Source organism: Empidonax traillii, unplaced genomic scaffold (assembly GCF_003031625.1).
Source record: "Empidonax traillii isolate 1590-97213 ecotype Southwest subspecies unplaced genomic scaffold, ASM303162v1 scaffold1290:size209104, whole genome shotgun sequence".
Classification (NCBI taxonomy): Eukaryota; Metazoa; Chordata; class Aves; order Passeriformes; family Tyrannidae; genus Empidonax; species Empidonax traillii.
The window spans coordinates 72,734-95,872 of NW_020956483.1; the positions used below are offsets into that span (position 1 = coordinate 72,734).

The window sequence follows — 23,139 nt, forward strand, 5'->3', positions numbered from 1 at the left end:
CTTGAGAGCAGTTCTGGCAGTGGAACACAGAGAGGCGGACTGAGGTGCTTTGCCATCAGCTCCCTGTTTCCAAACACTACCTCTGTGTTTGGTTTCTCCCCCGCTGCCTGCTGGGAGAGAGATCTGCAGCCCAAACAACACAGCAGAGAGCATGGGAATTCCAGAGGCACTGCACCGTGTTCCCCCCCAGAGCCTTTGAACCCCACATCATAGAGACATGCACTGTGTTTGAACGTGATGCCCCAACAAAGTCTGGCAAAACACGAACGTGTTTGCTTTGTGAGTAATTTGCCCGAAAGACTTCGAGCCATTTGCACGAACAACAGTAATATTGTTGAAAGGCTCTGGCAGAGAGCTCCTCCGTTGCCTTCTCTCTGATGGCTGCATGGATTGTTGCTTTCTGCAGGCATTATTTCCCAGGAATGCATGTTACTCACCCTCTGTTTTCCAGTAAGTTCCTTTCACATCAAATATCCAAAGATTTTTAGTTCCAGGTTGTGTCAGGACTGTGGTTGTATGAAATTTGGTCAGGTCGAGCATTTGGTGGGACTCCTTCTTGCCTCCTTTTATTTTTATAAGTCCATGCAGAAGTTCTGGCAGTGTGTACACACCTTTCTGCTGCCACAGGAGAGCTGAGGGAAATCAGTGTCAGGGAACTTACAGGCAGGTGAGCCTTGCACGGGCTTTCCTGAAACATTTGCCAGCTGCTGGCAAGAATGGAAAAAAAAAGATACCAATGGCAATGAATTTAACTATTTTATGCGTGTCTATCCAACCATGTGTCCCTGCTTGTTACACATCCCAGTGCCTGAGGCGAAAGAGGTTTCAATCAGCCGGGTTAAATCTCCCTCGTGGTAATTAACACAAAAGAGAGCCCTGTGCCCATCAATAACCCTTAATAGGGGGGCTGGGGAGAGCTCAGTCTCTTGGATCAGAACTGATGCTGATGTGCAGGTTAACTGGGGAGAAGTCAATAGGCTGCCATGGACAGCTGCCTGCTGGTGTGTGTCACCGCAGTGGCACTGAATTGAAACCCCAAAGAGCAAAATGTTGCTTGGTTGTTGCAGTTCTATGAGGATCTCTCTGTTTCTGAGGAATTTCAGGTTTAAATTTTCAAATACCCTCCCCTCTCCCCTTAGGGGGCTTGATGTGCAGTGTGGTATATTCTGCAGGGCTCTGGTACCTGTAGTCTGGCCCCCGTTCCCTTCAGCTGCTCCTGAAGCATTTGAAAACTGCTAATTACCTCTCAAGCATCTTTTTTTTTTTTTTTTTTTTTTTTTTTTTTTTTTTTTTTTTTTTTTTTTTTTTTTTTTTTTTTTTTTTTTTTTTCCCCTTTGGAGTTCTTTAATTCTGCAGTGAGCCTCTTCTAGGATAATGGGTGGATTCCAACATGCAATCCTCAAAATTATTTTTATTTTTATCTTAATAGGTGTAATCATGATAACTAATTCCAACCTGGAGGAAATGTCCATATTCTCAGTTTTGACCGGAGTTTTGCTCGTTGCTTTTGTTTTGGTATTTTTAATTACTATTCTAGCTAAAAAATTACAACCAACCTTAAACCAAAACAGCAATAAAAACCCCCAAACAAGCAAATACGACACAGACGAGAACAAAAGTGATGTAGCGTCAGATATTGTCCTTTTTGGATAGGTTTGAGCTTGTCTGAAATCACACCCCGGGGTCCGTATCAATCCAAAGCAAGCTCATTACAATTATCAGCCCCACGAACCTGAAACGCCACGTGGGTCACGGGGATGAAACGCTCGTGAAATCTGCGCTCACCCCTTTCACCTTGGTTTGTAAGTCTCCAGTAGATCGAACCGATCGTGTTTTTGAGTCAGGAACTCTGCAGGCTTTGGTGACTGAAATTGGGCGCTTTGTGTAAAGGCGGCGGGGAAACAAATCCAAAGGTTGAAAGGCACGCAAGCGGGTAACTCAATCAGGCCTGTGTGCAGAGCATTCCACCCGGTGGGACTTTAACTTTCCGTGCCGGGAAGGCTGGCTGCGTGCTGGAGAGCCGGCCCCCGGCCCACCCCACGCCATCGACACGCATAGCTGGCCTGGTAGGTGTAAAAATAGCCAGGCAGCGCCTGAATTGGAAATGGTCACCGAGCGCTGGCCGCAGTTGCTGGGGTTTCGGGTTCTCCGGGCCACGGGAGGGCTCAGGGAAGGGAGCGCGGGACTCGTGGCCTGGGATCCTCCTCCTGGCCGGTCATCCGTCCTTCGGGAGCGCCGGGCACCCCGGGCGGTGCCAGGGCGATCCCCCCGGCCACAGGGAGCCCGACTGATATGGGCAATGCACCCATTTGCCAGGCTTGTCATTCGGACAAGGGGCTGAGAGCACAAGGAAACATACAGGATCTGGATAAAACCCCGGACTACTATGGATTCAGCAGCGAAGGAAGTAAAGATCCCGAGGCCCTGGTAAGTCTTGGCTGAAGAAATCAGGAATGGAAGTGAAAAACGTATGCTGTGCATGTTGGATTTGAAAAGGATCTCTCTGCTCAGGACCTCACTCGAGAGCTTGCGGTGCTGAGAGATCTGCTGAACATGTCCCTGTTGAAGCTTTGCTTTGCTCCCGTGACTGTGGTTAAAGAGCAGCTGTCACTAAGCTGTGCAGTCGCTTCAAAGCACTGTCAGCTCCCAAAAGGTTTAGAGATGTGGACAGAGAACCCCGTGGGTGAAATGAGCCCTTCAGTGAATGGATGTAACAGTAATCCCGGTGTGCACAACTGCTGGGAATCATCTTGTATTGATCCTTCTCCAAACTTGAAGTCAGAAACTTATTTTTAAGCTGTTGTCTGCCCAGTACATGACATTATTTTCTGTGTTTGCAGCTGAGACAGAGCCCCACAGATCCTAATGCAGCCAAGGGTTACAGTGAGTGAGACCAGGCACAGGCAAGGGGGTCATGCTGATGGTGGTAATGTCAGCATTTGCTCTGCAAACCAGAAGAAAGTCATTGAGATGAATACTTTTATTGTGTGGCAACTGAAGTGGCTCTTCTCCCTTCTTTTCCCTTTCTCCCTCCCCGCCTCCTTTCTCTGTTTGGGAAATGAGTTGTTAAATGGTCATCTCCTTCAAAATTGGCAATGAAAGGATATAGTGTCAGAGCTTCTGGCAGAACAGGAAGATCAGAAAATCTTCACTGTCAGTATATCCAAATATTTTGTTCTCTGCTATTTATCTGTAATAAAATTTTTCTCAGCTCAGCGCTGTGCTTTGCACGTGCCTGAATTACTGCAGTGCAGTGTAGAAGTGTAAGAGAGCTGACTCCCAGCATTTGCAGGGGAAGGGGGGACCAGAGGCACTCCCAGCAGCAGCTCTCAGGGAGTTCTGCATTGTCCTGGAAAACACTTTTGATGCTGTCTTGCTTTTCTGGTAGGAAGTTTGCTTGGCTGGACTTTTGTGCCCAGTTGGACTGTGGATTTCACTGACAGCACAGCTGGACCCTCTCTTCCTAGAATCACAGAATGGCTTGGGTTGGAAGGGACCTTAGAGATGATCTAGTTCCAAACCCTCTGAAATAAAACTTTTTGAGCTAAACCACGAAATTAAAACTGTGGAAGTCCCCTGTGACACAAACGAGCAAACTCTGAAACGGTTCTCCCTGCGTGTTCAGTCTCCGAGCTGCCCTTTGGCTTAAGGTCAGGTTTTTAAGGAGGCAGGACTGAGCAGCATGTGATCTTTGAGGAGTTTTTTCCTGCTTTTTTTTCCTCTTTTTCTGGATACTTTTCATTCAGCCTACGTAGCTTTTCATAGCAGGCAGAGAACAGGCACTTTGATAATGCCTTTGATGTGTTTAATCATAAGATCTGGGCTTTATATGGCTCTGGTAGGGACTGGCCACATTTCTTTAGAATCTCTGTCTTCATTCAGATGTTACAATGATTGGTGGGTTACAAAGGAAAATTCCTGTATTTCCCTGAAAAGGTTTGCAGCCTCTCACCATACTTATAATTCCATTCAAAAAAAAGTTCAAAGAAAGAGGCGTCTATAAATTAGAAATGTCATCAAAGTTTTGTGCTTGAAGGGAGAAAATTGTATATATATATATATATAAATATATTAGTTTTCCCATTCATGACTGTGGGATCCAGCACAATACCCTGTTAGCTGTACATTTCCTCTGCTTGTGCTCCTGTCTTGGCTCGTTAGAAGGAGGTGCCACATCAAGGGAATATTTGGTGACTCTGGCAATCTTGTACCGGATACAAGGCTCAGAACAATTCAGCTGGTGCTCAGCCAGCTCAGATGGCCAAACTGCTTTGCTAATCAAATCTTCTCTCAACTATAATCAAATGCAATCTGCTGCTTCAGGCCCAGGTATTTCAGAGTGCCTAGGACAGACTGATTTCCAGGACAGGATCCTTCCAGCCTCCTACTGCAGCACTCAGAGGAGTTTTCCCTCCCTGGTCAATCAGTGTGTTTGGCAATGTGGAATTTTCCATCCTTGTTGCTTTTATGCAGGTGGAGTTAGATGAAACTGGTTCCTCCCTCTGCTGCCTGAGCTGACTTGTTTGAGACTTAGGCCCAGGATTTCAGGGTTTTTCATTTACAACATTCTTCATTTACTCCTTCAGTGTCCATTTTACCTTTCTGTGCAAATAAGTTGATAAGTCTTGCTGGCACTGAAATAGAAACTGCTGTGTTTTATCTGCATCTATTTCAGTCCATCCCAAAGCAACATGAAATCATTTTTTTTTTTCAGTTTTATGGCACCAGTAAGTTGGAATCAATGGGCGATCGGTTAATGGTGTTCAGGGGACTAAAGCAGTTTGATTCTTTAGCAGGGGATTGTGTTTGCACATCTCTTTTATTAGAAAATGCCACTTTGACCAGAGGGAGTGGAAAAATGGAGAGTGATAGAATTATCTGTCAGCAGTCTGTCATAAACTTCACTTACAGGCTGGATTTTTGTTAAGCCCAGTTATTATCCTGCTAGATACGCTTGGAATGGCATCCTAATTCTTTCTAGAGGTGTTCTAGCATTATTACCTCTATTTAGGAACATCCTCAGTAGTGGAAACTTGCCATGGAAACCCTTTAGATGCCTGCCAAGTTCTACAGTTGTTCCTAACACCTCAACATCTCAGTATATGCTATCCAGAGGATCCTAAATATTTTCCCTGCCTGGGATATTGTTCAGTTCCTGCAGTGGAAAAGTCTTGGTTCTGTGTCAGTATTTAAGAGACTTCAGTAAATGTCAAGTAGGAGAACCGAGACTGATCCTGTGGCTCTTCAGAACATATCCCAAATCCTTGCTCTTTCAGGGAAGGACTGAATGACACTTTCACTCAAATTCCAGCCCAGGACATACTCCCATTAAACAACAGGATTATCCATTTTTATTTTTTTAGAGTAGTTGAAAAGTCTTAGTAAAAGACATGAAGATTTTTGTCGATAAAACCTTTCATTCTTGAAACCCCAATCCTTTGGGGTTTCGTTTGTTGTTTTTAAGTCTGTGTGTGTGGCTTTTTTGTTTGGTGTTTTTTTCATTTTTGTGTTCTTCTTCTTTTTCAAACACCCAGGTTATGTTTTCCAGGCCCTTTTGAGAGTGTTTTTTTAGACTCGCACCAATGATAATTCAGACTCACACACACATTGTTTCCAAGCTGGGATTTATACCAAAATGTTTGTTTTTGAGAACATGAATAGCCCAGGGGGACATCAGGGATTACACAGGCCTGAAGTTCAGCTGGTGCTGATGTGCTGTCCTGGATTAGAACCCCCGTTATTGATGTTGCTTTGTATTTTAAGATCAGTCTAGATTAAAATAACTTCCATCACTTCAAATACTGCCCTTGGAAGGGACGTGCAGCTGGGCAAAAAGCTTTTATTCTGGTTTTTTTTCCTAGAAAACTATGCAGTTTTGCCTCAGTTCTCACAAATCCTTCATTGACACAGCATAAGTCAGGAGCCAGGCCAGGATGGCAAGTTAATGAAGGGAGTGGGAGGACTCCTACGGATGTCTGAGGCAGCTGAGGATCATAAAGGGTTTACAGAAGGCATTTGCTGCTTGGCTCAAGGAAGGGTTGATTTTACAGTAGTTTTCTCTTCCTCTTTTGCTGCTGCTGTATTTGCTAATATTGGCCCAAACTCAGGGGCACAGCTGAGCACGTGTTTAAATCCTCCCTTAAATCTGTTCAGTTTGAGACCAATTAGACCTAAAGATGTGGTAAAAAATTACCTGAACTGGTTTGCCAAAATAGCCCTTTATTCTTCTCCAGGTTAAAAACAAAGCCAAACTGCTCAGGCTTTTGTGCCTTCCTCGGGAAAGGAAAGAGTGGCTGGTGTGCTGCAAGCTCTAGAATTTCAAGGAGGAGCTGGCAAAAGACACAAAGGTGTTGAAATATAACCACCAGCATAAAATGAAAGTCACCTCTTAGAAACAATTGAGAATTTCCCCATCAGTGTCAGCAGATGGAATAGGTGAAGCCTGGCTTTCCCATTAGTCAGAATTAGCGGTGTCCATCAGCGTTGATAATTGTTCAGTTGTGTCTGTTTGGAGCAGGAACTGGTGTCCAGGTAAAGCTGTTACCTGGGCATTTTCTCCGCCCTATGTTGCTGAAAAACCTGTGTTTGTTGTGCTACTGTAGCAGCCATAAGAGACTCTAAATTTCAACTGCAGCTTTCTGAGAACATTCTTTGTAGTAAGATACGAAACCACCACAAAAACTCTTACATGCAAATATTAGAATTACTGCCAGAGGACTTTCAATTCAGGTTGACGAAAATGTGTTGGAATTATAATGCATTTGTTATTTCTAATGTGCATAAATCATAAATCACTCAACCTAGTTTTATTTTCTGAGCTTCCTTTTTGCAGTGGCTCTTTCCAAATTAATTTCTCGTGGCTGCTCTACATCTTCAATCTCGTTACACGCCGTGTCTCCTTTGGGTTGCAGCTTCTTTGTCTGACATCAGAAAGCTTTTATTGATATGTATAATAAATGCAAACAACGTTACTCTTCCCACCTGCGTTGGCACTGCATATCTTGGGCTCCTACACATCCTTTAGCAGACCCAATATTCATTCTGAGGGTCACTTTGGAATCCAGTCAGTGCTATCCCAGGTTTCCAGGTCAACCAGTCATTTTCTGTGTTTAAATGTGAGCAAACTAGGTTTGATTGGAAATCACTGATGGTTTTGACCCTGGGTCATATGCAGTGTAGAACACAAAAGCCTCTTCCCTTCTTACAGCTATTTCACCATCAATATTTTTTGTGTAAGTATCCCTAGTCTTTATTTGTATAAATAGTCTTTATGCCCCTGTCCACACTGTCTGTAACAATATGGTGAGGGCAACTCCAGCCACAGCTCCAGCTCAGTGCCAGTAAAAGTGGTGCCAACTTCTGCATCTCCTTCCTGATGTTCTGTGATTAATTGGCCTAAATACTCAAAACACTGTAAATTATTCAGGTGCATAATATGCACTTTAAAGGATATTTTTTTTTGTGATTTATAGCCATCATCATCAACCCAGAGAGACAGGCCCCTGAGATTAAAAATAATTAATTGCTGGATGCTGTTAGCTCCATCTTGGCAGAGGATATTTAACTTGCTAGTGTTCTCTTCTCCCTGAAAGCTTACCTTCCTCTTCACACCCCACAGCTCCTGTGGTGGTTCTTCTCATTTCTTAACAAATATTAGTTTATTGTCAGGCCAGTTGGGAATTTTTCCTGGATAAGAAGATGATTGAGATTACGAGAACAAGATATTCATTCAGTGAAAGTTGCTGTTTCAGAGTTGTGGCTTTTCAGTTCAGCAGTTTAGGAACAAACTCTGTGCAACCAGAGGTACATAGAAGGATGAATCAGATCTGAAATGCTTGAATGGGAAAAGCTGAGTGATAAAAAGGCTTGCTTTGAAATTGAAATAAGAAAATTGGGCCTGTTGATCACCTTCAGGAAATGAATAGGAGGAAAACATACATTTTTATGGGCAAAGGAAGTGCCTTCGAAAGGAAGGCAAAACACTGTTGTATTTCTTTTATTCCAGAAGATGAATGTTATTTCATCAAAGGCTGGGAAAATATGTTTCCATTATAGCTGTTATTATCTCATTTAAGTCATTTATCAGCAGTAGATTACTGAGCCTGTGCCACTGCAAGTGCAAGATGTAGCTCGTGTTCTGCTGTGTCTGTCAGAGCTGCAGGCTCAGACTCTGCTCAGGGAGTTTAATTAAAACCAAAAAATAATAAAAAACCCACCGTTGCCTGCTTGCAGTCACCGCTGTCTCTGCCCTTTGGAGATCAGCAGCACTTTCAGCTCAATCATAAAATAATTCAGTGTACAGACGATAAACTGTGAGCTGCTGATAAACTCACTGGCAAGTTTTAAGAAACTATTCCATGAGGAAAAGCGTTATTTTTGAATTCCCATCTTTTACAGCTGAATGGAAGAATCTTCCATGCTGGCCAAAAATACCTGTGTGACAAGTGAGCTGGGTAATGGTAACACCTCGTCTGCACTGCTTTTAGAGTTGCACCCAATTAAAGGATGGCTGGTTGGAACAGATGGTTCCTGAAAGCAGAGACTAACCAAGCCAACTGGGACAAAATGTAGTGGTTGTCTCAAGGGTAGGGAGCTCAAATTGACACTTGAGAAAATATTGGAATAAAGAAAATTAATGGATGTGTTTACAGACCTGTCATTTTCCCCCCTTAAGCACTGAATAATATCAAGAGGCCATGAAAACTCGAATTTGAGGATGTGACTTCCCTTCTGCCGTGAGCTGAATTCACAACTCCAGGCATTCCCTGATACATTAACTTGATGAGCCACCAGTCAATTAAGAGCTTCTTAATGAAGAAGAAGAGTTCACAAGCCATCAGCATTTTGCTAATTATAGGAGCAGCTGTTGGACAAACACTGTCTCCAAACTGTGGAGTTTGTAAAATGGCATTAACACTGTGGCTTAATGCTGATTTTAACTGCAGTGATAATACAGGATTCACTTCAGCATCAAAGTTTTTATAGCTGCTAAGAATTTCACTTTCTTGATTGATGTAAGGCAGGTTTTGCTCACCTCATGATCAGGGACAACATCTTCAAAAGTTACAACTAAATATTTTTTTTTTCCTCCCTAAAATCCAAGCAGAATATCCCAGTGCTTGAAAGGTAAGTCTAAAAGGGTTATTACTACTCAGGTACACATTTTAATAAACATACAACCCAAATATGTTAAATTAACGTGTAAACTTACTATGTGATTATTAGATTGAGTTTTGAATTCTGTTTTTGCTGTCATTTAGTTAATAAAAGGTGAGAATTGTTCAGTAGCCCTCGTTGCTGGACTCTGTTCTCCCACAGAGATATTGGTGATTTAGGACAGGCTGGGGTCATTCAACTTCTTTGGTGGGAGGAAAACCCCAAATGCAACCTGCAGGAATGTTTTTTCTACAGACATGATTTCAAACAAGTCTTTGGAGGGTTTGGATAACGTTATGTTGAAAGCTGTCCTTTGGAAACTGAAACCTCCTACTCCCTCAGTCTTTCCTTCTTGTGCACGAAGCTGCTTTTCACCAGCAGGTTTGAATACGTGGAGCCAATCTTTTGGGCTTGGCACAGCATATCATTTCAGGGTTTATTTTTGCCCTTCTCCCTAAGATGCCTTTGAGGAACGTGCTGTGTGTTAGGAGACAGGAAGGGCAATCAGAGCTTGGACAGAGGAACCAGAAGGGAAGGGTTCTGGTTCTGACGGTTTGATTAAAATACTGATTTTCATATATGATTTAATTACTGAGATTCCCTGAGATATATCTTTCGAATTCAGGCTACATTCCAGCCTTGCAGTTAGCGAGAAAGGAGTTAAATCTGCAGCCTTTTGGGCATTTGAAAGAAGAAATTCTATAATCACTTGATTGTTTGTTGTATTTTCTTATACAATGCCTGACAACCAGGTGCTTGTAAAGAGACATCTGTATTCATGCTTTGAGTGTACTTAAAGCTATATTGATTTTGTTTCACACAGTAGTTTTCTTTGCTTGTTTGTTTGTGTAAACCTTCCCTTTCCCCTGTGCTGGAGTGTTTGCTTTTGAGCATGGTCTGCTTCCATGTCTAAAACTCCTAAAAAAAGCCCCTCAGGGGTGTGTGCTCAGGAAGAGGGGATGTGATAGGTATCATATGGTGCAAGAGACCTTGGCTCTGTGTTTCGACTTCTCTCTTGTAAAGAAATGGTCTTCAAATGACAGTTTGGTGACAGTTTGTCTTCTCTTTCTCTGTCACTGAAACGATGTCATTGAATCTGCATGTAAGGAAACAAAACATTTCCTGAGATTTACTGGATCCACTGGAAAAGCCCACAGATGCCAAATGATTATTTGCTGGCGTGGTAAAGGCTGCAGGAAAGTTGCTGCTGTTGCCTGCTGAGGGGGTTTTGTCAAAATGGATTTGAATTTGTGATGTGCTAAAGTGAGTAAATGGCTGAGACAGAAGTACCGACAAAAATGCTTTTTAAAGGCTTAGAAGAACAGGGTAAAGGACAAAGCAGTGACAACCTACTGAAAAATTAGAGTTGGCAAAGCAGGAAAGAGAACACAGATCTGAGTACTCCCAACTTCCAGGGCTTCTAAGCTTTAAAACGTGGTGCTGAATCTTCTGAGTATTTCATGGAAGCAGTGCCTGGTATTTGTATGGGAATGTGTATATTGTATGGCTGAATTGCTGATTTACTCTTCACATGGGCAAGAACTTCATATTCTGCACTGTGATCGATTATTTGGGTGTATGGAAAGCATCTTGAAGTGATGTGCAGTGCAGCAATTTAATTTGGAGGTAAACAAAATTATGAACCAAGGAAATGAGAGCCTGTTTGGAAAGCACTGCTTGTGTCTTCTTAGCCAGAAACAAATGGAAAATAATTGTGTGGGCTTAGCTGTGATCTGAGCTTCCAGCAATAATGGAGATGTCAGCATTTTTAGTGTCCTGCTGAGGGCAAAGATGCTTCTCTCAACCAGAATGTCCAGATTTACCCTTTACGTGCTCAAATATTTGCTATTAATTTTTTTCCCAAGGTCATTTAAAAATAAAAATATAGTTCTGTGTCTTTATGTGGGCACATGCACGTCCCAGGACAGGGTGCAGTGCTAAGAGCCATCTTTCAGTCTTCAGAGGGAACTTTTTGTACCTGTCAGAACCTGTGCTGGAATCAAACCTCATCCAAGTGCTCCTGACTGGGACCTGGAGCCATCCAGGGGTTCTGTCACCGTGAATTCCTGCACTACCTTCCCCTTCCCCTTGCTGATGTTTAGAGAGAAGGTCTGTTCTCCTAACAGCAAAAGCTGTGGAAAATGTGCTGAAGTTTGCTGAAAGGAATTTAAAAGGGAATATTTTGGTCTTGGCATGCAGCACAGTTGTAAGGAGAATCATTTTGCTGGCATCCATCTGTCGCAGATTAAAATAGGCTGGGCTCAGGGTTTGGGAAGTGAGTTAGTGCGGCGTGATAAGTGACTGAAATAAACCCTTTGGAAGGGGTTGGGCCACTGAAATAAGTGGGAAAGCAGGAGCTTTCAGGATATTCTCACCAAGGGAGGGGGAAAGAGTGGTTCTACCCCGTGTTTGTGACAGGGAGGTGGAATTAGCTGAGGAACAGGCTCAGCCGGAGGCGTTCCAGAGGAACACCGAGTGCCGGTCCAACGGTGTGCGTGCCGACCTCTTCCTCTCCAATCACACCCCCACCAGACAGGCTCCCAAACTTACTGAGCTGCTGTTTGCAACTCACTCCCACGCTGTTTACTGAAGTAGGAACGTTTCTGCCGTCTTTGAGCGTGTTCCCAAAGGCTTGTGCTGTTTAATCATTGCTTCTCTCGCACCACTTGGGTTTTTCTGCCACTCTCCAGGTGCCTTGGGAGCCAATTTACCTGTGTGGAGGTTCAAACAGCCGCTGTTATTCCATGTCATAACCACACACAAAGGGGGCTGATGCGTTTCACACTCCCTTGTTTAACAGTTCATTCCCCCAACCTGGCTGAAATAAGAAAACATGTTTTTATGGGGGTTTTTAACCTTTTTTTTTTTTTTTTTTTTTTTTTTTTCAGTGGGTGAGTACAGGCAGTTTAGGGCTGGGCAGGTTTACAGAGTCATCCTGGGCTCAGCCTGGAGCACTTTGCTGTAAGGTTGGCTACGCTTGCAGTGCTGCCCACTCTGAGCATATACATCCAAAAATAATATATTAAAAAAATATAAATAATATACACAAATATATAAATAACATATATGGAAATCTATAAATAATATATAAAATTACATATCTAGGGAGTATATATACATACATACAAAGATATATATTGGTATAACACCTCAGAAAACTATGGCTGGCAAGTCAATGCCTTAATTTTTTTCTTGTTGACAATATCAGTTGCTATGACTTACGGTGGTTTTTTTTTTTTCTTAGTTCTTGCTAAATTTCGAATTCCAGCAATTGCTGTGCTATTTTGCTCACTCTGGTAGGTCTGCAGTTCTTTCGGGTCGTTATTGCCTAATTTGAGTGTGTTAATTAATGCAGCTATAATGCAAAGTCAGGGAGTTTCACTGTTTTATTCTCCTGCAGCATAAAATGTGGGAACCTTTCACCAGTGCTGAAGTTGTGCTTCCTTTTAAGCAGCAGCTCATTAGAGACCTTTTTTTTTTTCCTTCTCTCTTTCCAGTCTGACAGCAATGCAAGCTTCCTCCGAGCTGCCCGAGCTGGCAATCTGGACAAAGTAGTGGAGTACCTGAAAAGTGGAATAGACATCAACACCTGTAATCAGGTAAGACTTTTAAAGGACAGAAGACTTTGCAAGAGTGAGTTGCGAGGCATCTCCCCATTAAAACCTAGTTTTTCCAGGCTGGGTTCCTTCATACCAGTGTTTTGATTCACCTCAAGCCATGTTTTCAGTCTTGCTCTTCAGTGGTCTCCTGTTTAATATATATATTGTTTAATATATTATGTTTAACCCCTGTAGAAGGGGACATTTTGGGAATCACTGGGTCAAATCCAGTTCAACATCTGCACTCACATGTTTTTGCTTACCATGTCACCTTTCCTTTCAGGAAAGTTATTTGTGCTGTAAAAACACATTGTTAAAGTGTCACCATTGCTGTGACTGTAACGGGATAGAATGTTTTAACTTGGCTCTTTTGTAGGGCTGTCCTATAAATCCAATTACTTTGGCTTCACAGCTCAGGGACCTACATTTGCAACGTTTATTTAAGTGACTGGGACCATCAAATTTAGTAGGACTGTGACCTAAAATAAATATGCAAATAAGTGTCTGCATTAATGATGAGAAAAAAATAAGGCTTTTCATGTGCTGCTTATTGAAAGCATACAGAAAAGATCCTTCTCTTACTGTCTAGGAGAAAGTTCCCGTTAAAAGCCTTACTGTCAAGGAAAAACTTGCTGAATTATATGGGACGTGACCTGGCAAACTTCAAGTTCCCCAGTCAGGAGAGAGTAAATCAGACTCAAGCCTGATTTATATTCAAAGAGATCCAGCAAATTTTCCATCTTTATTATAAGCACCAATATGAACAAAGAGATTCACCCCCAGGACAGAGCACACTTAATATGATAATTACTTGGGAACATTGTGAGGGTTTTTTTCCAGTGTTCATGTCCTTTTGCTGGTTATGAGAGGAATATAACTGAGGTTGCTGCAGATTTATCTCCTGAGGAAAGTGCTTCCCACCTGCAGCTGGTGCAAAGCTCCTCTCGCACTGTGTGGGTGGGATCAGAGCCAGGTGAGTGCAAACATCAGGAGGGAGGATGTGGAATTTCTTAGTGGTTTGAAATAGATAAAGCACTCAGGGATGTTATTATAGGGAAAAAGAAGTGGTTGACTAGTGTGCAAAATAGGAAAAAAACATATTAATGTGATTTAGTTAAGTAATGTGACCTGATGTTCCAGCTGAGGTAACTCAGGAGTTTTTTAGACTGAGAGAAGTGTTTTGAGCTCTTGTCAAACAGTACAAGGCAAAAAGTGCTAAAATAACCCCTTCAGATCCACGAATAAAAATAATGTCCAATTTGGATTGTCTGAGCCCTGTTTGCCAGGGAAAACTTCTGGCCAGTCTGCTTCCCTGAGGACACTGATCACTGCATGGGAATTCCCAAGTATGAGGGATGAACTGAGATGGGCATCCTGCACCCTCAGAACCAGTGACTCCAGTTCTTTATCCTTCACCATCCGTTGAGCACAGCCTGACACTTCAGCTTCTTGCAAACTGCAGTTCTGGCGCCACAGGAAATTCCCTCACAGAGATTTTTGATAACTAAGAACCCTCAGCTTCTACTGATGAAGCATCACTGGTGTATTGTAAATTTTATTGGGAGTGGGAGATGGCTCCTCTGCTACAGGTTAGGGAATAGTGTGTAAGCCATGGCAGCTCCTTCTGCAGCCTTCCAGTTATTCCTCCAACTCCTCCTCCTCCTCCTCAGGGTGTGGCTGGGATGTCCACACGGTTGTGTTCCAGCTGTCTGTGGGGAGAAGTTAACACAGCACAGTCTGTGCAGAATGCAGGGGTGTCTTTTGTTTGTAAGACTGAGCCATCTCAATGCTCTTTCACAAACGAAGCCTTGTACTTGCAGGTTATTTTTTATCCCCCAGTATGATGCTATTTTTAGACGAGATCCCATCTGGGAAAAATGTACGTGATGTTAAGAATAAGCTTTCCTGAACGGAGAGAACGCCAGGAGATGCTTTCTCAAGTGTTGTGTTTGTTTCTGAGATCCCAAGTTTTTTCAGAGGGGTCTGTCTTTATGGATAACCAAAGTATTTTCCCAATGTAACTGTTTCCAAAATCTGATGGAGCTTAATGTTTCTGGGTATAGTGAATACAGGGAGTCATTACTAATATAGATACATAGTTAATAATTAGTTATTACTTAATTATGCTTTGTTAAATGCTATCCTTGTATCAAGGTCAATTATTATGAAATTTCTAGTTCTTTATTTCCTGCTATTTTATAGGATGGATAACAGTCACTGGAAATCTCGGATTCCTTTAGAGCTATTTTCCTTGTGTTACAAATGTAGGTTTTTTAGGATGTGGTGGTTGTTTCTAGTGAAGTAGCAGGAGGAAACAGCTCACTTCTGCAGTGTGTTTAGAATGACCTTTACTTTAACACTCTGCATTTGGGCAGCCCAAGGTTCCAGCAGGAGTTAGACCCCCAACACCTGAGCAGTCCAAGGGTTTACCAGCTGCCTGCTGGCTTTGGAAACAGAACTGATGATCCAAAGGCAACACAAAGTAACGTTTCCCCATCTCGTGCTGGGAGACCTGTCGGTTCTCATGGCAATGGAGTCGCTTTCTGGGAAGGGAAAACTGTGATGGATTTTGGCATTTGTTTGGAAGTCTTGTGCATTCCTGCTCCCAGCAGTGCCAGCTGCAGCCTGCAGCAGCTCTGTGTCATAACGAGGTCTGCAGGATGGCCTTTGGTGTCACTCAGTGGGTTAATTCATTTTCTCGAGTTCGTGGGCTACAAAGGGAAACAAAGGGAGAATTTGCATAATCTGAAAGGATTTTTCTCTTCTCGACAATGCACTTCATTTCTCAGTGATATTTTTAGGAAAAACTTCAACAAAACCTTCAGACTTGAGAAAGCCATGCTCAGCTCTCTGATGTGCCCTTCCCCAAATCTGTCTTGAAGAGAGTTTGACCACACACGCTTTTTACCTCCCCACGAGATTTATTCAGCAGCAACCTTAGACTGACATCTATTAAAGAGACAGCAAAAAGTGCTTGACTTTAACAAAGACCATGATGTTTATTTTTAGTTTCTGCCTCTGCTGGGGAGTTTGTTTTCATTGTGTTTTTAAGTGAGGCTTTGGTATTGGCCTTTATCATAGAATCATGGAATGGTTAAGGTTGGAAAAGACTCCACATATATACATGTGTGACTACAGCATGGGTGGAAGGAACTTGGTGAAAGCACATTGCATTTCACACTTTGAGAATGTGGAAACATTACAAAAACAGGGGAGTTTGTTATTTTATTTTTGTTGGCTTTCATGATGTTCTTATCTGTAAATTGCTTAAATGCCATTTTAATCTTCTGTGGCAAAGGCAGGGGCAGGTAGAAAGTAGAAACTCAGACCTTAGCAAATCTCCCTGCAAAGTGTTGCATCCCAACTTGTAACTCTCTCTGGAAGTTACAAGGGGTCAGACTCTTCACAGAGGGAGAGATGATGGTTAATTTTGTCCACATACATTCTTGCTTCCTAAGATGTTAATGAATACCTTCAAATGGAAGGGAACTTCAGGGAAGTAAGGAATCGTTACGTTCCAGGAAGGTTGTGAGGCTCTGCAGGGAGACCCTTGAAGAACCAGGCTTGGAAGACTTAGTATTGTGTTCTTTTCTGAGAGTTCAAATTACCAAGGAGCCTCCAGAAGAGTGGCAGTTATGGTGTATGTGTGCTTTGTCCTCATGCTGCACAGTTTCGCTTAGCAGACAACTAATTTCACCCTCCCCAACTTTTTGGTGGGCAGGGGAGAGCAAAAAAAAAAAAAGGGACGTGTCAGAAACCTTCGTTGTTGCGAACGGCAAGAATCCAGTTGACAGGAACGGAGGAGTTGCATTGATTAAATCTGAGATTCCATCATCAGAAGTGGCAGGGATCAGCCACGTGGGCCGGGAAATAATTGCAGCGTTGGTTCTGATTAGGGAGGAACAGAACAAAGGTTGCTTTAAGGCTTCAGTTGTGCTGGCCCTCAGCATTTAAAGTGCAGAGCTTGCTGCTGCTTACCCCCAGCTTGCTTTATTTAGGGAATTACGGAGTTCGAATGTGTGTACTGGGAACTATATTTAATCTAGAGTTTCTTCTTGTGACCTTTTTAGTGGACCTCGAGTATTCACTGAATTAAAAAGTTGCAAAGAAACTCGCATAATCTATGCAGCAATATCAGCTTTCAGGTGCCTAATGTGGCATCAGCAGTTATGTGTCTCAGAGGGAGGAATACAGGCATTTTAAGAAATTCCTACTGGTTAAGCACTGGGACAAGCCTCGCTCTCTCCATCCTCTGGCACGTGGTAAACTGAACTAGAGGCTTATCCTCACATCCTCTTGCATTCAAAGGTGGTTATGGACCATGAATATTGCAGTTGCTGTGCTGTTTGTGGACTCCAGTCTGCTCCCAAAGAGTCAGAAAGGTTAATGACATGTCACAGCAGTACATCAGCTGTAAGGAGCCCCAGCTGCCCTTCGTATTCCCATGGAGAGCGTTGGTGACAGAATCGGTGAGATTAGATATGAGAACGGGTCTTCGCTCTCAAACGACGAGAAGAACACTGTGTTTCCCCACAAAACGCTGTTTCTAAGCTCTCAACCACTGTAGGTAGTAATTATGGTTAGTTAATACTCAGCTGAGATTAAAACTCAGGGAAGATTAGAGGTTTCTGAAACCTCAGCCTGCAAAATATTCCCTGACATGTGCGGTGTTCCTCATCTTGGTGATTATGGTCAACCTCACCACGTATTTTTGGCCAAGGATTTATCCTTGATCCAGGGCATGGCACTGCTGCCACCCCTGGGCTCTGCAGCTCTGGAGTGTTAAGAGTGTTCCTGTGGATTAAGGAGGATCTGGTTGCTGCTGCTTTTCCCACATAATGGAATTTGAAACCGCGTTTCTCATTGACATTTCCCAACTGCCAGGCTGCACGAGGGTGTTCCTCTCTGCTTTTGGCAGCCTGTGAGTGGAGCCTTCCTTCAGTTCCTTTGCTTTTCTCATAGTTCCACTTCTGGATTTGACCACAAAATGTGCCAGTGCTGCTCACATGGGCGTGGAGTGGAATGGAGTTAGTGCAGAGCCACGTTTGAATTGCTGTGTCTGAAGCCATTGGACCCACTCCCATCAAATGCCTCCTGTGAAGTGCTAAGTGCTTTAAAATCCCACTGGGAATTACAAGCCTGAGCTGCCTCTGTGCACAGACAAGAAAAGGCAGGAAGCTGCTTGTATAGTTCCCAACAGAAATGACTCTGAAGTGCTCGGAGATGAGCAAAGTGATAAAAATTACACCGTGCTGCACTTGCTGCTGGGGACTCAAATACCTGAGCATCGCTCCTGATGCTGGCAGTGTGGAAACCAGGAGAGGGCTGGGGGGAATGGCAGGATCTGTCCCTGCCACCTGCCTGATGTAGCATGAAAATTATTGCAGGATTGTGAAAAACAGGTTGGCAATTCAGCTACAATAGACTGTCATTCTATTTTTTTCCCCTTGGGTGGAATGGGGATAGTAGGAAGAAGAAGAAGAAAGGGTTTCCATGGCTGGAATTTATATGAGAGAAAGCATCCTGTTCTTGTTTAATGTGGAAAGGATTTAGATGCTGACTTTCTTAGGTTGCTTTTTGGACAATCCTAGGTCTGATTTAATTTTCTTTTTGAGGTTTCGTGAAGATGTGCTCAGAAAGCAGCAGGGGTGCCAGATCAACGATCAATTTTGGAAACCACAAGTAATCAACAACCATTTTGGTCTATCTGTGCTTTGGGGTTTCTGTTTAATACCAGTTATGCCAGAGGAGAGTCCAGCATTCAGCTACATCAGCATGGAGTAATCCTGATTGAATAGACATATCCTGTGTAAATTTGGCTAAGTCCTGTGATTTCTCAGTGTTGATAATTCCTCAGGGGAGCTGGATAAGGTTACAGTAAAAAGAAGGCAGAAATGCGCTCAGGTTTTGAAATACTGAGCTCCATGGAGATGCCCAAGGTAGAGGGGAAGTGGGAAGCTGCCAGAAAGGAAGGAATGTCTTCTGGATACTCAAAAAATACACTTTGTTTGGATGTCTTTGTTGCTATGAGAAAAACGTTACTGGAGAAGTTTGTCCCGCAGAGCCACGTCCAAAACATCTGACTTATGTAGACAGTCAGCTAAGAGAGGTAACACTACTCCAGCTCCTAATCCTCCTCCTAGCCCAGGGTAAGGTAGGAATGTGGAGCTGATGGTTGGTAATGGATCTGGCCCTTGTGCTTGCAGAATGGACTCAATGCCCTGCACCTGGCAGCCAAAGAAGGCCACGTGGGACTGGTACAGGAACTGCTGGAGAGAGGCTCGGCCGTGGATTCTGCCACTAAGGTAATTCACACTCATCTGCACGTTTGGTCACTGAAAGGGAAAGTCCAACACGTGGGAGAAATACAGGAAAAAGGAAAATATAAATGCCTTGCTGATATTTAAACTGGTATTTCTGTTTTGGCCTGGGAGTCTTTTTTGCTGAAGGCCATCGGTAGTAAATGAAGAGGAGAATATTATTTGTACAATAGTATAGGGGAAACATTTGAAGTTTTAAGCAGTGCCAGATTTTTCCTTATTTCCAGTGACAGGTCCCCATTAGACAGAGTAGTGAATATAGCTCCAAATAGTAGATTTTTTTTCAAGTCTGTGAAAATTAAGTCAGTAGCTTTACCATACCCACAACCTTTTCTCTCCTGGCACAATGGGAAAAAAACACCCCTGGGATAAGTTGTTTTACTTTCAGCCTTTGCACAGGCAGGCACATGAACCTGACTGTTACAAAAAACTGCTGGTTGAAATGATTCCTGAAGAAGGGTAATAATATCTTTCATTTTTCCCCTCTCCCTCCAACAGAAAGGGAATACAGCCCTGCACATTGCATCCTTAGCAGGACAAGCTGAAGTTGTCAAAGTTCTGGTGAAGGAAGGAGCCAATATTAATGCACAATCTCAGGTATGGTGCTGATTTCCCTTCTCTCCTCTAAAAGTTGCTTGGTGAGGCTTTATATGGAAGATCTGAGGTTCCAGGCACTGATTCCAAATGTCCAAACCTGACAAATCAAGGGAATTGGGGTGTTCACTGGTAAGCAGAATAAAAGTAAAATGGCAAGTTGAAGTCATTACATGCTCATTGTATAAACAGGAACTTGTATTGTTTTGTGATTGAAATGTTTTAGGATTTCCTGGTGTGCTTTCATAACTTGTTCCAGAAATTTTTCCAAGCGTATAAATATGATATTTGAGTGGAATTTGATGAGCAGTGGTGAAGGAGAGAATTTCTCCATGACTTGATCTGTACAATTGCTTTATGTGGTTGTTTTTTGGCTAAAAATTAGCAGAGAACTCACTCCGGGCTTCTGAACTCCTTCCTTACGTGATCAGGAAGAATTTCAATTCACCTTGTCCTGGCAGGGAAACCACCTGTAAAAACTGCCCTCCAAACCCCACCAGAGAGCAGGGGGATGTTCCCTCCTGGATGTTACCAATTCCAGGTGGACAGTGCACAGTAAAGAGCAGGAGGTGAACAAATAGCTTTGCAAAATAAATAGGTTTGTCTGTCCCTTCCTCACATTTAAGAGAGAGAAATTGAAAAGATCTTTAAGCTGCCTGACTTGAAGATTGTAAAAATATTGCCTTTAATATGCTTTTTGCCCCAAAATAACTCCCAAAGTGCTCTCTTGGGACAGCTGGTGGTCAATTATTCCCTATTATTCTCTACTCCCATTAAAGATAAGAAAGAAATGGTGTAACTCCAGTGCTGAAAAACTTAGCAAACCTCCTTTCATAATGAGCAAACTGGATGAGTTTCTTCATACATTTATCAGCCTTTTCATGTGCATTAGAAGATCACGTCTTTAATGTTAGGGGTTTGAGTCTTTTAAGAGAAATAATTGTAGAAAACGTTACTTTCATGAAGCATTATCCCTCAAAAAGTCTTCAAAAAGGCTTTTCCTCAGGCTGGAAAAAATAAATGAGGTTTTCTAAATTAAAAAAAAAAAAGAAAATCCAATTAGAATTGGAAAATGTTTTCACAGGTATTGTTTTATACAGCATTCTGGTTTGAAACACATTTGTTGTTAGCACTGGATGCTTTGTAGTGCACACAGAGCTGCTAACAGGCATTTGCTACTTGATTGAATTGAATTAATGTGATGGAGGACATTTTTCCCCCCATTATTGCTCCCTGGTTGCCTCCAGACAGGGTGAATTCCAACTGCTGGGATACATATGTCCTGGATTTGTGACACACTGTCTTAATTAAACAAATCCCGTTGAGTTGACTTGGAAGGTGAGTCCTTAATGTGGTGTCATCCAGCTTTGGGGCCTTTGGCTTGTGGGTCTTTCTGGCCTGCTGTGCTTTTCCAGAAGAGATGGATAAGATGGATAATAGCTGGATTACAGCAGGCCAGGAGGGAGGTGTTCAGAGGCTCCTGGTGCAGCTGCCAAGGAGGAATTCCAGTGGAAGGTTTACTTTTAATTATGAAGGAATTTTTTTATCCTCCACGAACGGAGTGAGAGTGGCGAATGCTGCCTTCCTGCTCAAGGTTGCATTGACACATCAACAATGACATATGTCATAGAAATGTTAGCAAAAAAAAAAAAACCAGAGAAGGAAGCCTGAAACTTCAAAATTAATAAAGACTAGACATGTGATTCATGATAAAATATTAAAAAAAGATTCAAACATACGTAGCTACAGCTGGTCAAAAAATGAAAATACGAAGGTATATAAAAAAAAAGAATGGTTGAACAGAGTATGCTCAGATACTAAGTTTTGTAGTCAGGAAGAGTGTCCTTGATGAAAAGATGGAAAGAAAAACACTGTGTCAGGAAAGAGCTTCATTGACAAAGTGAGAAATGAAAAAAAAAAACAAATTAAAGGTAAAACTGAATACAGAAGTGACAAATCATGACTGAAATTCTCAGCTTGTCTTTCTTACATTTTCCTCTCCATTCTGTTTTTAAGGACAGGTGCTGGACTGTCACCCTGAAACCTTTCAGGAGCAGTTATTGCCATTGGGGGTATATGACATCCTCTCCTTGGCATCTCTGTTATTTCACACTTTATTTTTTGTAGGCCCCTGTGAAATGCCCTTTGCTGGGGGTGATTTAATGCCAGGGAAGTTACTCAGGTCGCTCCATCACTTTCTCTTTAAAGAACTCGCTGTCTGTCAAGGTCGTTCTCATTTCCAGCGATGACAATTTGCCATATTGACAGAATCTCTTTTCTGATGATGAACTGGTAGATAAAAGAGTAGTCACAGCTCCAGCTTGTTTGGTTTTGCTTTCATTTTCTCCATTAAATGGCATAAAAACACTGGATTTTATCAGAACTTATGAGCAGTGACATCTGAAGAACCAGACTCATTTTGCAGTTCCTTGCAACAACGAAATAACAGAATTACCTCCGAAAATGCTATTAAAACCACTGTAACCACTGGGATTACAAACCCCATCTGTGCTATCTGAGGCTGTTAAGCATTCAGGGCTCTGATTTTATGGATTTTGGATTTCTATTAGATTACTTTGCTTTGCCCTTCAGCTTCATGTTGGCCTTCGGAGTTGTTATTTTGCTCGTCTTCCTCCTTTATGAAGCCTGTTCCTTTTTGGCTAACATGTCATCACTGCTATTTTTAGAAAAGTAATTTCTATTTTGATGCAAAGCTTAATTGCACAGTGATTACTAATTGAGTGACTCCCCTTTCACCTGCATCTGTGTTATTGAGGGCTCACATCTTCCTGCAGCGTGTTTCAGGCAAAGGCTGAAATCAGGGCACACCCAGAGATGTAGAAGTTGCTGGTCTTTTTTGGCGTATCACTTCTTTACTCCAAACCTCTTCTTAATTGTTGCTTGTGCATTGGCAAAGCAATTATTTCTGGGCTCTTCCTCCCGGTAAGTGTCTGCTCTTGTGACGTGTTAGGAATTCTTATGGGAGTTCTTGATTTTTTTTTTTCCCCAGGTGGAAGAAACATCACCAGATTTAGTCAGTTCAACCCTTCCCCTTGATGAATTGCTGTTAGTCTCTGTTGCTTTCTCTTAAAGTCAGACTCATGTGCAGACATCAGAGATGTCCCATGACTGGAATATCAACCTGCCTAATGTGTTGATACCCCAAATGCAATAATCTTCATAACTGAGCCAACCTGTAGACTGTCCCTGCAGCAACGATGCTGAGCTTGTTCTGACTGTGCATTCCTTAAGGAATGGATCCATCCTGACCTTCCTCCATTCCAAACAAGGTCACCTGGAGAGAGTTGCACCTCTTAGGATGAGGTGATTTGACAAATGCCAAGTGACTGAGGTACAAAGAACTGAAAAGATAAAGACCAAGTGAGGCAATGCAATCTGCTCCTGTTTGGGAACTGTAAGGGAGCTGTCCTGTCCTGGAGGCACCTAAGTAAGAAGTGATTCCCTTCAAT

The 23,139-nt window shown here is 42.6% G+C and overlaps 1 protein-coding gene across 20 annotated transcripts in view; it reads left to right on the top strand.

The window, feature by feature from the left end:
• The window catches only part of ANK2 (ankyrin 2), a 171,903-nt gene that overhangs the window by 50,845 nt on the left and 97,919 nt on the right, over window positions 1–23,139 (top strand). For all 20 annotated transcript variants that reach the window (XM_027906374.1, XM_027906375.1, XM_027906377.1 and 17 more), the window contains exons 2-4: window positions 12,654–12,755; window positions 18,962–19,060; window positions 19,574–19,672. In XM_027906374.1, the coding sequence (XP_027762175.1) occupies window positions 12,654–12,755; window positions 18,962–19,060; window positions 19,574–19,672 (300 nt within the window). The remainder of the gene's footprint in view (window positions 1–12,653; window positions 12,756–18,961; window positions 19,061–19,573; window positions 19,673–23,139) is intronic.